Source organism: Erpetoichthys calabaricus, chromosome 8, assembly GCF_900747795.2.
Source record: "Erpetoichthys calabaricus chromosome 8, fErpCal1.3, whole genome shotgun sequence".
NCBI lineage: Eukaryota > Metazoa > Chordata > Cladistia > Polypteriformes > Polypteridae > Erpetoichthys > Erpetoichthys calabaricus.
The window spans coordinates 166,279,157-166,292,794 of NC_041401.2; the positions used below are offsets into that span (position 1 = coordinate 166,279,157).

Consider the following 13,638-nt stretch of genomic DNA (forward strand, 5'->3'; position numbering starts at 1 on the left):
TCTTTGAAAACACTGAATTTATTTGCAGAAGTTTAAAATACCTAGAGCCATATACCCCTGAATAATAATAAAGATGAGGAGGTTGCCTATTGAAAAGAGAATTGTAAAATCCAATAAAAGAAATGTTAAAATCAACTGATAGTGACTTGAAGGTGCATATGATCCGGTTAACCAACAATGCGGATGAGGAACATATGAATATGACCACTAGGGGTCCTACCTTAATACCATGCCATTTCGGCATATTCCTGTACATAAAGAAAACACACTTGTATGCAAACAGTGCCTTGGGTATTAGTTTGAAACAGAACTTAAATGATCATGATGGAGTAATAGAGGAAGAACACCAGATAAATAGATGCTAAAGCACAAATAAAGTCTACTCAATATATTCTATCAGCAGAAGATGGGGAGCCCTGTTGAAGTCTTGAAAAAGGCAGTAAACTTGAATAATTTCAGTCGCGACCCCTAATGGTACCATGTTAAGTGACACTGAGGAATATGCCTAGGGGCCTTGTGGTCTATTAAGGACCCCTGCTCCTTCTTAGATCAGTCGTAAGTCCCCAGTGATTACTAATTTAGATGCAGATTTTGCTCTGGTCCTGCACACGCACATCCCATTGAGCCTCCATCAGTTTGACATCTAATGGCCACTGGGTACTTATAACATCCAAGTGCAGCAGTCCACAGTGCACAGAACCAGGGCCTCATTATATCCCACAGTCCTGGAGGATGCTCTTTTACTTGAAGTTGCTCACAATTTCACTCACTTTAAGCATTTGAGTCACAGAATTTAAAACAATGTGACAGAAAGCAAGCAAAACAGTCACACATTCCCTGGATCATGCTTCTTTGGCTGGTTGGCCACGTCAGCCTTATTCATTCCTGAGGTTCTCTCCTCTCTTCTTAAAATCTGAGGAACATAAGACACAGGGTGTAAGTGTGTGAAGTTAGGGCCCACCCCATCAGCTGTCCTCCTAGAAAGAAAAGGCAACTCAAACAAGATTGCCCAGTATACCCACCATACTGAGGATACGTTCCCGTAGCTCTTCTTCTGATAAAGGCCACACTTCCTCATCGGTGAGCAGTCGATCTCGATCCTCTGTGTCAGCATCTTCCCTATGTGATAAACATGGTTCTTCCTTGAAAAAGAAGTTACCCTACTGCTTTCTCCTAATCCATCTCATCCCTCACTCTCCTACCCCATTTTGTAAGCACTGCCATTTTCATTCTTCAACTTTCAGTTCTTGCTACTCAGAATGATCCTCCCCAATCTATTTCATCCACTCAATAGTAATTCTCATGGACTTTCAACTTATTTTGTCTATTAATAATCTAATAATGGTCCTGTAGCTACAAGTGGTGCTTTGGAATAAAAACATTAGTGAAATCAAGAGTAGACCTGGATGAGCCTAAGAAATTCCCTAAAGCAACAATAGCAGAGCAACTTTGCCTTTACGTCTGACGCTAGACGGAGAGCAGCCCAGTCTCTGAACAGGGTCCTTGAGCATCTAAGAAAGAGAGTAGAAGAATTGGAGACTAGAAGAAAAGGCAAAGTAAATCCTCAGGGCTGGTGGACAGCACTAGCCAAGACTGATACCAAAAAGAGGGAGCAGGCACAACAAACAATGAGCCTTGATATATTTAGAGTTACATTGGGATGTGGGATACCGGGACATCAGGGTATAATAATGAGAGTTCTGTCCCATAGTTCCTGCCCAAGACCCAAGAACAATCACCATTGTACAGGACTTAAGAGCTGCCGAGAGGGGAGCTAACTAACTAGAGTGAAGATGAAAGAACAAAGATGGAGAGTTATTAAACGGAGTTGTGGCCAGGTTGGCACCACAATATTGCAGTACATCTAGCAATTATCTCGTTTGCCAATATATATAACCAGTTTTATACATATGTAGACTTATGTATATTGCTATTATAGAATATTATAGAACAAAGAATTTTTTACAGCCTCACCTAAATGATGGCATAGGTATGACCATATGATAAGTTGTGTATTTTAAGTTTGCCTTTTCACAGATTATAGGATTAACTGCTTTCTAGCTATTAGCCCTTATCTGGTCTATGGATCTCTTTGTGTTGGTCAGAGTAGCTGAAGTAGAACGAAGAGTAAATGTGCAGTTCTCTAACCAGTCTATTCAAACCAATCTATTCATCCATCCATCCATCCATCCATTTTCCAACCCGCTGAATCCGAACACAGGGTCACGGGGGTCTGCTGGAGCCAATCCCAGCCAACACAGGGCACAAGGCAGGAAACAATCCCGGGCAGGGTGCCAACCCACCGCAGGACACACACAAACACACCCACACACCAAGCACACACTAGGGCCAATTTAGAATCGCCAATCCACCTAACCTGCATGTCTTTGGACTGTGGGAGGAAACCGGAGCGCCCGGAGGAAACCCACACAGACACGGGGAGAACATGCAAACTCCACGCAGGGAGGACCCGGGAAGCGAACCCGGGTCCCCAGGTCTCCCAACTGCAAGGCAGCAGCGCTACCCACCGCGCCACCGTGCCGCCCCCAATCTATTCAAAAAACTAAATATATATAGATATATATTGTCATGCATGGGTGCCTTCCAGACTCTGCTAAGGTATCCAATACCACTCCATGCCGAGAGAGGGTGCTGTCACGAAGAGTACCATCTGTTTTTCCCTCCATAGTACCAAGAAGACACCCAATGAGGGTGCTTGAGCCACTCACATATTATCACCAGAGACCTCACCCCTTCCAGTCAGACTCTTACAAAAAGAGAAGTCCCTGGATAAAAGTATCTCCATTGGGATTGGAACATCTTGTTTTAAAAGATGGTGGCAGCACCTATTTTCTGTTGCACCAAAGTGCCTATTTCTGTTGCATGTCAGTTATTCTGGCTTAATCACACATACACTCATGATCAGTAGAGTAGAAACATACACTGTAGATGGAATCTGGATGACAATGCTAAAGCTGGGAGGTATTAGAAGCTGTGGAGTTTTCGGAATCTGATTCCTCAGTGTACTGCTGCTGTCTCGTTGGCTGTATTGCTTTTCAGACTCCTGTGAACAACAAGGTTGAGATGGTTGAGAACCAGCTGTCCAGTTTGGGAAGAATGTGCAATATGGGGTGTAAGAGTAGAGCTTGAGAAGTTAAAATGCAAGTACCTTCAAGCGCATGTAGGACCGTATGCGCAACAGCTCACTGATTCTTTGCTCCATAAGCCTAAGGTATGACATCATGTTGTAACTTTGGACTCCAGCAGAATTCCCCAGCCTGTTCTCAATTCCTGAACGGTCACACCCTATTATGGTCACCATTGAGTCGATTCCTGCAAGGGAAAAGCAGTCAAGATCTTTAATTCTACATCTATTGAATTGCTTTTTACTTTTCTAGACTTCCAGAAATGATCACTGTTTCTGTCTGATCATCTTTAGGATCATAATAGAATGATTTTTGTCACTTATTTGTCATCATTCCTCCCCTTGCTACTCATCCTGATCTGTACTTGCACATTGGTGGTCTCTGCCAAACATAAAGAGACAATGATCCATTTTGAATCACAACATTTTGAGAAGGCAACTGCCTCTGAAATAGGAAGACATCTCAAGACCACCACTGTAGGGACACCTAATGACCGTGTGATCTGGTGACCATAACTGCCTCACAAATTCAACCAGAGCTGAGCCTTAAAAAAACTATCCTCGAATACAGTGGTGTTCTGCCACCAAAAGACAAATTATGGCAGGTCACAATGACAGCAAAGGCAGAGACTAGGAGTTAAGTGAAAAATACTGAGCTGGAAGTTAAAAAACTGGCGAGTCAAAAATACCTAGCACCTAACCAAGAATGTTAATCGACAGTCGCATTTAAAAAGGAATAGCTATAAATCAAAATGAAGGTCTCTCAAAATACACACACATACTGTATTTTGTTTTGTATCCACAATCGCATTTAAAAAGGAATAGCTATAAATCAAAATGAAGTTCTCTCAAAATACACACACATACTGTATTTTGTTTTGTATCCACAATCTATAAAATGCACAATGCTGACCTGTTGTCACTTGTCACTCACTCCCAGTTGTCATCCTATAGCAAAGTGATAGCAACTGCTTGCAATCTAACCACAAAAAAACTAAACAGTGTCTCAAGAAGACATGAAGATTCTTATTAAAAGTTTCAAAACAAAATTAAAACACAGGACAGAATGCAATTCTACACCATAAAAACCCAAACAGGAAAAAAAATAAGGAAGAATGTAGAAAAAAGTAACACATAATCATAACAAGTGTTAGGAGGAAAAGAAGTAACTCTTAGGAGTTCTGGAGGCTAGTAGTTGGTTGGAACCAGTGGCATAACTAGGGGCGGGAGGAAGGGACGGTCCACCCCAGGTGGCACATTTTTGGGGGTGGCATTATTGACCAAAAGGCTCAGTACAATTCGTTTGTAAGCGGCAATGTTTGGAAAAATATCACTCATGGATGAAATGAGTAAAATTCTCAGATTTTTATCCACAAATGCTTCAAAAATAATTTTCAGGCTGTCCTTCTGTGACGGCTTCAGACAAAGCAGTTGAAATTTTTGAGCCAATAACAAAAATAAACATGAACATTACACCAATAATAAGTTCTAGGAAGATAAACAACTAATTTACAATTTATAATTTCATTTCATTATCAATCCGAATGCGTTCTTGCTCTGCGCAGAAAACATCCCCACCTATCACTTGTACACTACACTGGTTCTGGTTTTCACAGCATAATTATATCTCTCTATTATATTAAAAAACCTTTGGTCGAGACGTGATTTTCTCAGAGACACTTTAACGTCCCGCGAGAGAAGGAGGACAGCTGCTGTACAGGCTTTTAAATGTTCGAAGCGCTGCTCAACATGCAGATCACGCGGCACGGCACAAGCAGCAGCAGCAGCAAGCCAGCTTATCGAGCTTAGAGGAGGTAGAAAAACTGTATTTGTTTCCCATTGTATCACCGTTTAAGAGAGGGTTTCGGACAAGCGACCGTATCTCCTTAGCATGTGTTCAGCCCCCCTCTTCACAACGCGAGAGGCAGAGACGCGAAGTGGCTGGCGTGTAGCCCCCTCGAGCAAAGCAAGCAGCAGGCAAAGCCCCCTAGTTGAACTAATAATTAGAACACGGCTTATCAGTGCATCGATACTATATTCTTGTCTAGCTGTTGCTTATAAATAATTATATGTGAAAAGTTATTGCTGTTTCTCTATATATGAATAAATCTGTGCAAAATGTATCTTCATTTTTCTCTATATGTCATTTTAATTTTCTATTTAAATAGATATGTTGGAAGGCGGCAAATGGAAGCACCGCCCTGCCCCAAGCAGCACGTACTCTAGCTATGCCACTGGTTGGAACCACCTAATTAAAGACTATGTCTTTATCCAGGCCTGATGTTCTGCTGTGATCAGAAACGGCAAGCAAAAGAAAAACTAGACCAAGAGATGATAAGCAAAAATAGGCTTTTAATGGGTAGAGGGCTAACCCAGGAAATTACAAAAATACCCAAGTGCCAAAGTCCAAAACATTAACCACAAACTGAGCGTAAAAAACAATGTATAAGGTTCAGTGTACCAGAATCAAAAATAAGCTATCCGAAATCTTGGACAATAGGGGTGAGTTCACCGTCATCTTAAAAATATGACCTTGATAATAGCATCCAACAGGAACAACAGCAGCAAATTATCAAAAATAAAATTTTACCAGCACCCATGAAACATAATTGCAGTGCAAACGGCAGTGCAAAAATAAATAAACATAATGATGAATAAATCATTATAACCAGAAAATAAACAAAGAAGTGGAAAAAAATACAACAGCAATAATTACTATGAATACAATTTTTGGTTTTTGTATTTGATTGGATATTAAATATTTTTCTTGCCTCTAGAGATCAAATTCCTTATGAGCTCTTAGATTAAGTTGCTGTACCATAAATGAAATCATTACACCTAACGGGCATGGAGAGTTTTAACTTTTTTTTTTTTTTTTTTGATCCTTGACTTTTTCTTTTACCTTCCAGTGTCTTTCATGATATTGTTTATATAACAAGACACCCTTTTTCGCTCTTATTTCTGAGTTTAAGTACCCATCAGGAGACCCTGTAGTTGCAGATCTTTATGCTAGCAGTCCTGAGGCTCAAGAATGATGAGCAAAATCCATTGAATTTGCTTTGCCTCGAGTTTGGTGAAAAAACAGAAATGTTCTGGAATTTCTTCAAAATTCTGCAAAATATATTGCTCTCTGCTGAATTTGCTTTGGCTAAAGCTTAGCAAAATCATAGAAATGTTATGCAACTTTGCTGAGCAAAATGCATTAAAGTCAATGCAGAAAGAGAAACTAATACGTTCTGACTGGATTGTAATGGTGCAATGGTCTTTAAGTGTCCCAGAGGCCTAGAGAAGCACCTGCAAACTATGCTGGACCAATACTTGTGGCCAGAAATGTGATTTGAGTAAGCTGTGAGGAAGCAGTGCAAACCGCTGCACCACTGTGCCCCGCAGAAATAAAACTATACTCCAAATCCACAATACTCTCATGTCTCTCTCTCAGCATCTCCCAAGCTCCTATCACTATGACTAACTAATGTCCACAGAGCTTGTGATGCAAAGGATCAATGTTACATACTAGAGGGGCTGTCTGTCTCACTACCCAATCTACAAGGAGCAGGGTTGCAACAAGCTGGTTTGAGGTGGATATGCAAGGATTTTTTGGTCCTGTGGCGAGGTGCCTTAGTCAGCAGGGAACTTCCCCTTAGTCTGCTCTAATTGAAGAGGATGCTTGAAGATCCACATGATCAGGGAGATGGATCCCCCTTGAAAACAGAGACTGTACTTTAATCAAGAGGACAACAAAGTTATTAATAGGCTAGCCTCTTTGGGTCCCCATGCAAAGCACACTCCCCCTAATTGCCACCTGTTAAGTAGCATAACATGCTTAATCCAAGAGTGAAGACACAACATAGAAAGAATCTATACAGAACAACAAAATATTTTCATAATAGTCTTAATTATATTCCATTAATGTACCACTCAAATGAAAATACTGAGTTTTTTATGCATGCAGATTGCAAATCCAGCTGAAGAACCAATCGGGTAGTGATGTCTAGCATGCATGTATTGTTAATTATTCACACATGTGTGAAGCAGATTTGGGCTGCACTAATGTGAAGTGTGAGGTGGGTTACACTTAAAGTGTGAAAGATAGAACAGATCGGGTAGTGACATCCCCAGCTCAGTGAAGTCACACTGGCCTCACAAACCATATTGGGGCACTGAAAAAAACTGGCCTAACCTGCCCACACAGCCAATTTTTAGGGAAGGCCAAAATGCTGTGAAAAATTCTTAGGCAAGATTTTCCAATCAATGCTACAGCTTGGCATAAATCTCCACTTTACCTCAAATTTTCATTGACTCCAGCTCTCAGTCTAGCACTATTATTAGTACCTTTGTGCAGCTGTGTCTGCATCACTTTCATGTCTTTGGCCTTCTGTCGGTAGCCATCTGTCTCCTGTTGTATTTCAGCCAGCTCTGTCTTCATCTTGGTCACTAAGGCCTGATGATCTTCCTCATGATGAAGGCATTCATTGAGGGACAGTGTAATTTTTTCCTTTGTCTGATCATGATTCCCGACCCAAAATAGATGATAAATGAAAGTTCAGAACAGAACTTCCTCCCACCTCACAATAATAATTGTAGCTGGTTTACCTCTTCCAAATCCTCCTGTACCCTACCGATCTCCCTGGTTTGCTCGAGCGCATAGCTAAAGAGTGCAATCTTCCTATCATCAGCTGTAAATCAAGAACGCTGGGGTCAGTGGGATGAACATCAGAAGATAATGCAAGACACCTCTTTTCTGATCCCACATCTCACACCTTCCATAAATCTCCTGACCAGAACATCTGGATCACTCTCTTCAGTAATTTCATGAATCTTGTGGAAGGCCTCCTCATATGTCTGTCCATTGCAACTCTCAGGTTCATCCCTTCCTGCTTCAAAAACGTCCATTGCTACAATGGAGGAAAGGTAGTTAAACATTCAACTTTTTTTGATGCTCATTAACATGATTGTTCAACATTTGCGGGCTACTCACCAAGCACCCGCTGGGTGTCAAATTTTATACACATGAAATCCTTTAGCCTTTTGTCATGGTCAATTGAACGCTTAAAGTTTTCAATTTCAATGTCGTGTTGGGCTTGTTTCTTCCGGTTTTGCTCTCTCAGGACCACCAGATTACATTGTGCGTCCACCCTGTGAAGAGAATGAAAATGTAAGATTTAGGACCTGCCATTTGATTCACACCTTCCTTCATACAATCACAGCAGCAGGCCATTAATATTCCTTTTGTCTTTCATCAGTACAGAACAGGAGAAGCAATGCCATGCTTTAAGAAAGTTCATACATTTGGATAATATCCCCTACTATGCTTCTATTTTCTCTTTGGTCTCTTACCTCTCTTCATAAGCAGCAGTAGAGGCATGTATTCCATGAGAGATCTTCTTCCGAATCTCCTGACGCTCCTGAAGAACATGATGCAGGTTTGAGGAAAGATGACAATCTTCCATAGTAAGTCCCCCAGATTGATTCTGAGAGTGATAGCAGCCATCCCAGATAAACCTGCTTGCTCACCTTCTCCAGTTTTAAGTGTATCTGCTCAAAGATGGAGCGCTCAATCTGGACATTATCCAGTTCCTTTCTCAGTTCATCATTCTTGACAAGTTGTTGATGTAAGCGAGCAAGCATCTAGAAAAAGCAACATCAGAATGGATGGAGGGATTATTGAAATGCTAAATGCCAATACTCACCTACCATAATATCTCTTAACTAGTAAATCCAATCTATATGTCCCATCTGCTCCCATTGATCTATGTAATTGTCCCATAGTTTATGAGCTCTTTAATGATGCTCACTGAATATAAGGCCAGTTCTCCACTAACTATTCTAGTAGGTTCTGATTGATCATGTCAAATCTAATACATTAGATAGATAGATAGATAGATAGATAGATAGATAGATAGATAGATAGATAGATAGATAGATAGATAGATAGATAGATAGATAGATAGATAGATTATCAGATACTTTATTAATCCCAAGGGGAAATTCATATACTCCAGCAGCAGTATACTGATAAAAAACAATATTAAAGAGTGATAAAAATGCAGGTATGTAGGTAAATGCATGTAGTGTGTGGGAGGAACGATCTCCTCAGTCTGTCAGTGGAGCAGGAAAGTGACAGCAGTCTGTCACTGAAGCTGCTCCTCTGTCTGGAAATGATACTGTTTAGTGGATGCAGTGGATTCTCCATTATTGACAGGAGCCTGCTCAGTGCCACGGCGCTCTGCCACTGATGTCAAACTTTCCAGCTCCGTGCCTACAATAGAGCCTGCCAGTTTGTCCAGGCATGAGGCGTCTCTCTTCTTTATGCTGCCTCCCCAGCACACCACCGCGTAGAAGAGGGCGCTCGCCACAACCGTCTGATAGAACATCTGCAGCATCTTATTGCAGATGTTGAATTACGCCAGCCTTCTAAGGAAGTATAGTCGGCTCTGTCCTTTCTTACACAGAGCATCAGTATTGGCAGTCCAGTCCAATTTATCATCCAGCTGCACTCCCAGATATTTATAGGTCTGCACCCTCTGTACACAGTCACCTCTGATGATCCATGAGGGGCCTGGGCCTCCTAAAATCCACCACCAGCTCCTTGGTTTTGCTGGTGTTCATGTGTAGGTGGTTTGAGTTGCACCATTTAACAAAGTCCTTGATTAGGTCCCTATACTCCTCCTCCTGCCCACTCCTGATGCAGCCCACGATAGCAGTGTCATCAGTGAACTTTTGCACGTGGCAGGACTCTGAATCCATGCCACCAGGTATGAATCTACTCCCATCTCTGTCAGCTTGTCCCTAAGGAGCAGAGGTTGGATGGTGTTGAAGGCGCTAGAGAAGTCCAGAAACATAATTCTTACAGCACCACTCCCTCTGTCCAAGTGGGAGAGGGATCGGTGTAGCATGTAGATGATGGCATCCTCCGCTCCCACCTTCTCCTGGTATGTGAACTGCAAAGGGTAGAGGGCGTGTTGGACCTATGGCCTCAGGTGGGCGAAGCAGCAGCTGCTCCATGGTCTTCATCACATGTGATGTCAGGGCGACAGGCCTGAAGTCATTCAACTTACTAGGACGTGATACCTTTGGGACTGGGGTGATACAAGATGTTTTCCAAAGCCTCGGGACTCACCCCTGTTCCAGGCTCAGGTTGAAGATGCGCTGTAGAGGACTCCCCAGCTCCAGCGCAAAGACCTTCAGTAGTCGTGGCGATACTCCATCTGGACTCGCTGCTTTGCTGGCACAAAGTCTAACCAGCTCTCTGCTTACCTGGGCTGCTGTAATTGTGGGTTGGGATAAATTCTCACCTATGCAGGTATCAGCATAAGGATGGGTGGAGGGTGCAGTACTCCGAGGTGAGAGTGGGTTAGGGTGGTCAAACCTGTGAAAAAAGTTGTTCATCTGGTTTGGTTTCTCCACATCTCTCTCGATGGTGGCATCCCGCTTTGAACTGCAGGCAGTGATGACCTTCATCCCATCCCACACTTCATGCTGTTATTCTGCAACGTCTGCTACAGCTTTCTCCTGTACTGCTCCTTCTCCGCCCTGAGCTGGACTCGGAGTTCCTTCTGCACGTGCTTGAGCTCATGCTGATCACCGCCTTTAAAAGCCCTTTTCTTCTGGTTCAAAAGGCTCTTGATGTCACTTGTAATCTATGGCTTGTTGTTAGCATAGCAGTGTACTGTTCTTACTGGAACTACCATGTCCATACAGAAGTTGATGTAGTGTAGTAGTGCTCCTCAATGTTCTCACTATAAGATCCCTGCAGGATATCCCAGTCCGTAGTTCCAAAGCAGTCTCTCAGAGCCTGCTCTGCCTCATGGGACCACTTCCTGAATGAGCGTGTGGCTGTAGGTAGCTCCCTCACTCTTGGTTTGAAGTGAGGCTGAAGCAGAACCAAGTTATGATCTGCTTTCCCAAGTGCAGGCAACGCGGGTTGTGCTGTATGCATCTTTAACGTTTGCATACAGTAGGACTTACGGCTGTGGCACGCGGCTGGGGGTGGTACCCAGCCGGGACGCCCAGAAGGACAGGAGGAGGGCTCATGCCTCCTCCGGACCGCCAGGGAGCGTCCTCATGCCTGGAGGACATGGGACCTCAGCACTTCCGCCACACTAGGAAGGGCTGGGGGGAAGAAGAAAAAAGACACCCGGAGTGCTTCCGGAAAGACAGCCGGCACTTCCGCCACACAGGGGCGTGTCAAAGGAAGATTGCCGGGAACCACCTGGAGCACATCCAGGTGACTATAAATGGGGCCGCCTCCCTCCTATCAATGAGCTGGAGTCGGGAGCAGGAGCAGGACGAAGCTCCTGGAGAGAGAATAGAGGTGGCCCAGGGACAAGGCGAGAGAAGGCCCAGGAGAAGGGAGACTGGGGCTAGAGCACTGTGAGTTGTGCGGGATTGAGCTGTGTTGTGTGGAGAACGGGACAAAAATAAAAGGATTTTGTATAAAGATGTGGTCTCAGTCTGATGGTGTCCGGGCAAGTCTCACATTGGCGAGCCGGGTAGGAGTTGCTGCCTGTTTCAAGGCGGAGGACTTCTACTTTAACAAATTTTATGTGAGCTGTCCGGCACCTCAGTCCACCACACACACATGCTGCATGGATGCGGCCCACACACGCACTGCGGACGGCTCGCGGATCACCCAGAGGCCGCGAGAGATTCGCCACCGCATCGTCTCCCACCCGAGGGGGATTGGAGGAGACAAAAGGGACCCGAGTGCTGTGGACTTACCAGCGGTCGCTGTTCCCGTGAGAATCGGGGTCGGCACAGCCGTGGATATGACTGGCAACCTTCACAGTAGTTTGACAGACGGGATCCGGGAGGTAAGTCCCAGGGCTGATGCCAGTCGACTCGCGAGGGTCGGCGGGGCAATGGCCAGTGTTTGCCTTTCAGCTGGGGGCTTCCTGGGTTTGCGTCGCCAGTCAGGCTGTGTCAACCTGCAGTACGGGAATGGAGCAGCGACGCTGGACGTAATGGAGGATCCGCAGCATATCCAGAGGCCGCGACAGAGGAGCGGTAGCGGGTCTTGTCAGACCCTTGGGAGGAAAGGGGAGATGACGGCGGACTGGAAGTCCATCCCCGTGGCAAGCAAGAGAGTGGACGGCGTGTCTTACGTACCCGCCAAGGATTGGATGGAGGCGGGACGAAGGAACATCCATCTCAAGCAAGGGGAGGGCCGGAGAGAACCCGGAAGAGAGCTCCAGGGAGCACAGCCGGCGATCAGGACCGATGAACTGGTAAGTCCTTCGCCGGCTAACATTCCTTTTGTGCCTGTGACTCGGCGTGAGCCGGAGGATTCCCCTCGGTCCGTCGAGTCTGTTTTACAGGTGATACACGGCTTTCGAGACTATTTAGTCGAGCTCAAGAGGACGGCGATCGCGTCACGTCAGGGGGCGGAAGAACGCGGCGCTGGATTCTCTGGCCGGAGGTTCGTGGCGACGCAGGTAAGTGGGACTTGCGTCGTAAATAAAATAGGAAAAGCGGGCGAATGTTCCCCGGTATTGTGCAGTTCCGGTGGACAAGTAGCCGCGATTCCGACAAATGAAAAGATAAGAAAGGCTGATTGCCTGGGAGGGGTGGTGCTTAGACGCCGGCTGGGTGCCGTGGGTCCTAGCGCACCACTGCCGCTGCCAGCATCAGTTATGTCTAAAAGAAGGGCTGATTGCCTGGGAGGGGTGGTGCCTGGACGCCGGCTGATGAGTGCCGTGGGTCCTAGTACACCACCGCCGGCGCCAGCATCAGCTGCGTGTTGGTCCACTCGGGTGCAGACAGCAAGGGGTCTCTGCCTTTCCCATAGGGAGACTCCAGCTGTCAGGGCACCCCAGAGAAAAGGGGAGGGCCCGAGGAATAAATCCGGGTCATCCCACAGAATGAGACGTGAGCCCGTGAGCTCACGTACGGAGACGGGCAGGCCTCTGCGGGTGCAGAGGGAAGTCCCAAAGCCAGTGGGGACCTCTGATGGGCGAGGGGTCCCAGCCAAAGGAGCATGGAACCCACGGAGAGGGCACAACAAAGGCAAGTTGCAGGGTGCCGGTCGACAGGGGGAGCGCAGCCAGTGCACAGCACAGAGGGACGCCAGGGGATCGCGTCCAGGCAGCGTCTCTGTCCCCCTTTTCTTTTATGTTACAGGACCGGGCCCTGGACGAGCAGATGGACCCACTTCGTGGGGAACCTGCCCTCGCGGGATGGGCCGCTCCGCCCGACAAGTCTTCGCTGGTAAGGGAGCACTGTGGCACGCGGCTGGGGGTGGTACCCAGCCGGGACGCCCAGAAGGACAGGAGGAGGGCTCATGCCTCCTCCGGACCGCCAGGGAGCGTCCTCATGCCTGGAGGACTTGGGACCTCAGCACTTCCGCCACACTAGGAAGGGCTGGGGGGAAGAAGAAAAAAGAGATACCCGGAGTGCTTCCGGAAAGACAGCCGGCACTTCCGCCACACAGGGGCGTGTCAAAGGAAGATTGCCGGGAACCACCTGGAGCACATCCGGGTGACTATAAATGGGGC

The 13,638-nt window shown here is 45.8% G+C and overlaps 1 protein-coding gene across 1 annotated transcript; it reads right to left on the bottom strand.

Moving 5' to 3' along the window:
* Positions 1-826: 826 nt before the first annotated feature.
* Positions 827-8,773, bottom strand: LOC114656643 (coiled-coil domain-containing protein 63-like). The gene is made up of 10 exons (XM_028808276.1): positions 8,660-8,773; positions 8,483-8,550; positions 8,124-8,281; positions 7,906-8,040; positions 7,739-7,821; positions 7,478-7,646; positions 3,170-3,333; positions 2,943-3,064; positions 1,023-1,119; positions 827-913 (listed from the first exon to the last, which is right to left on the bottom strand). Exons 1-10 carry the CDS (start codon positions 8,771-8,773, stop codon positions 827-829), a joined length of 1,197 nt encoding a protein of 398 aa, XP_028664109.1.
* Between the last annotated feature and the right edge of the window lie 4,865 nt (positions 8,774-13,638).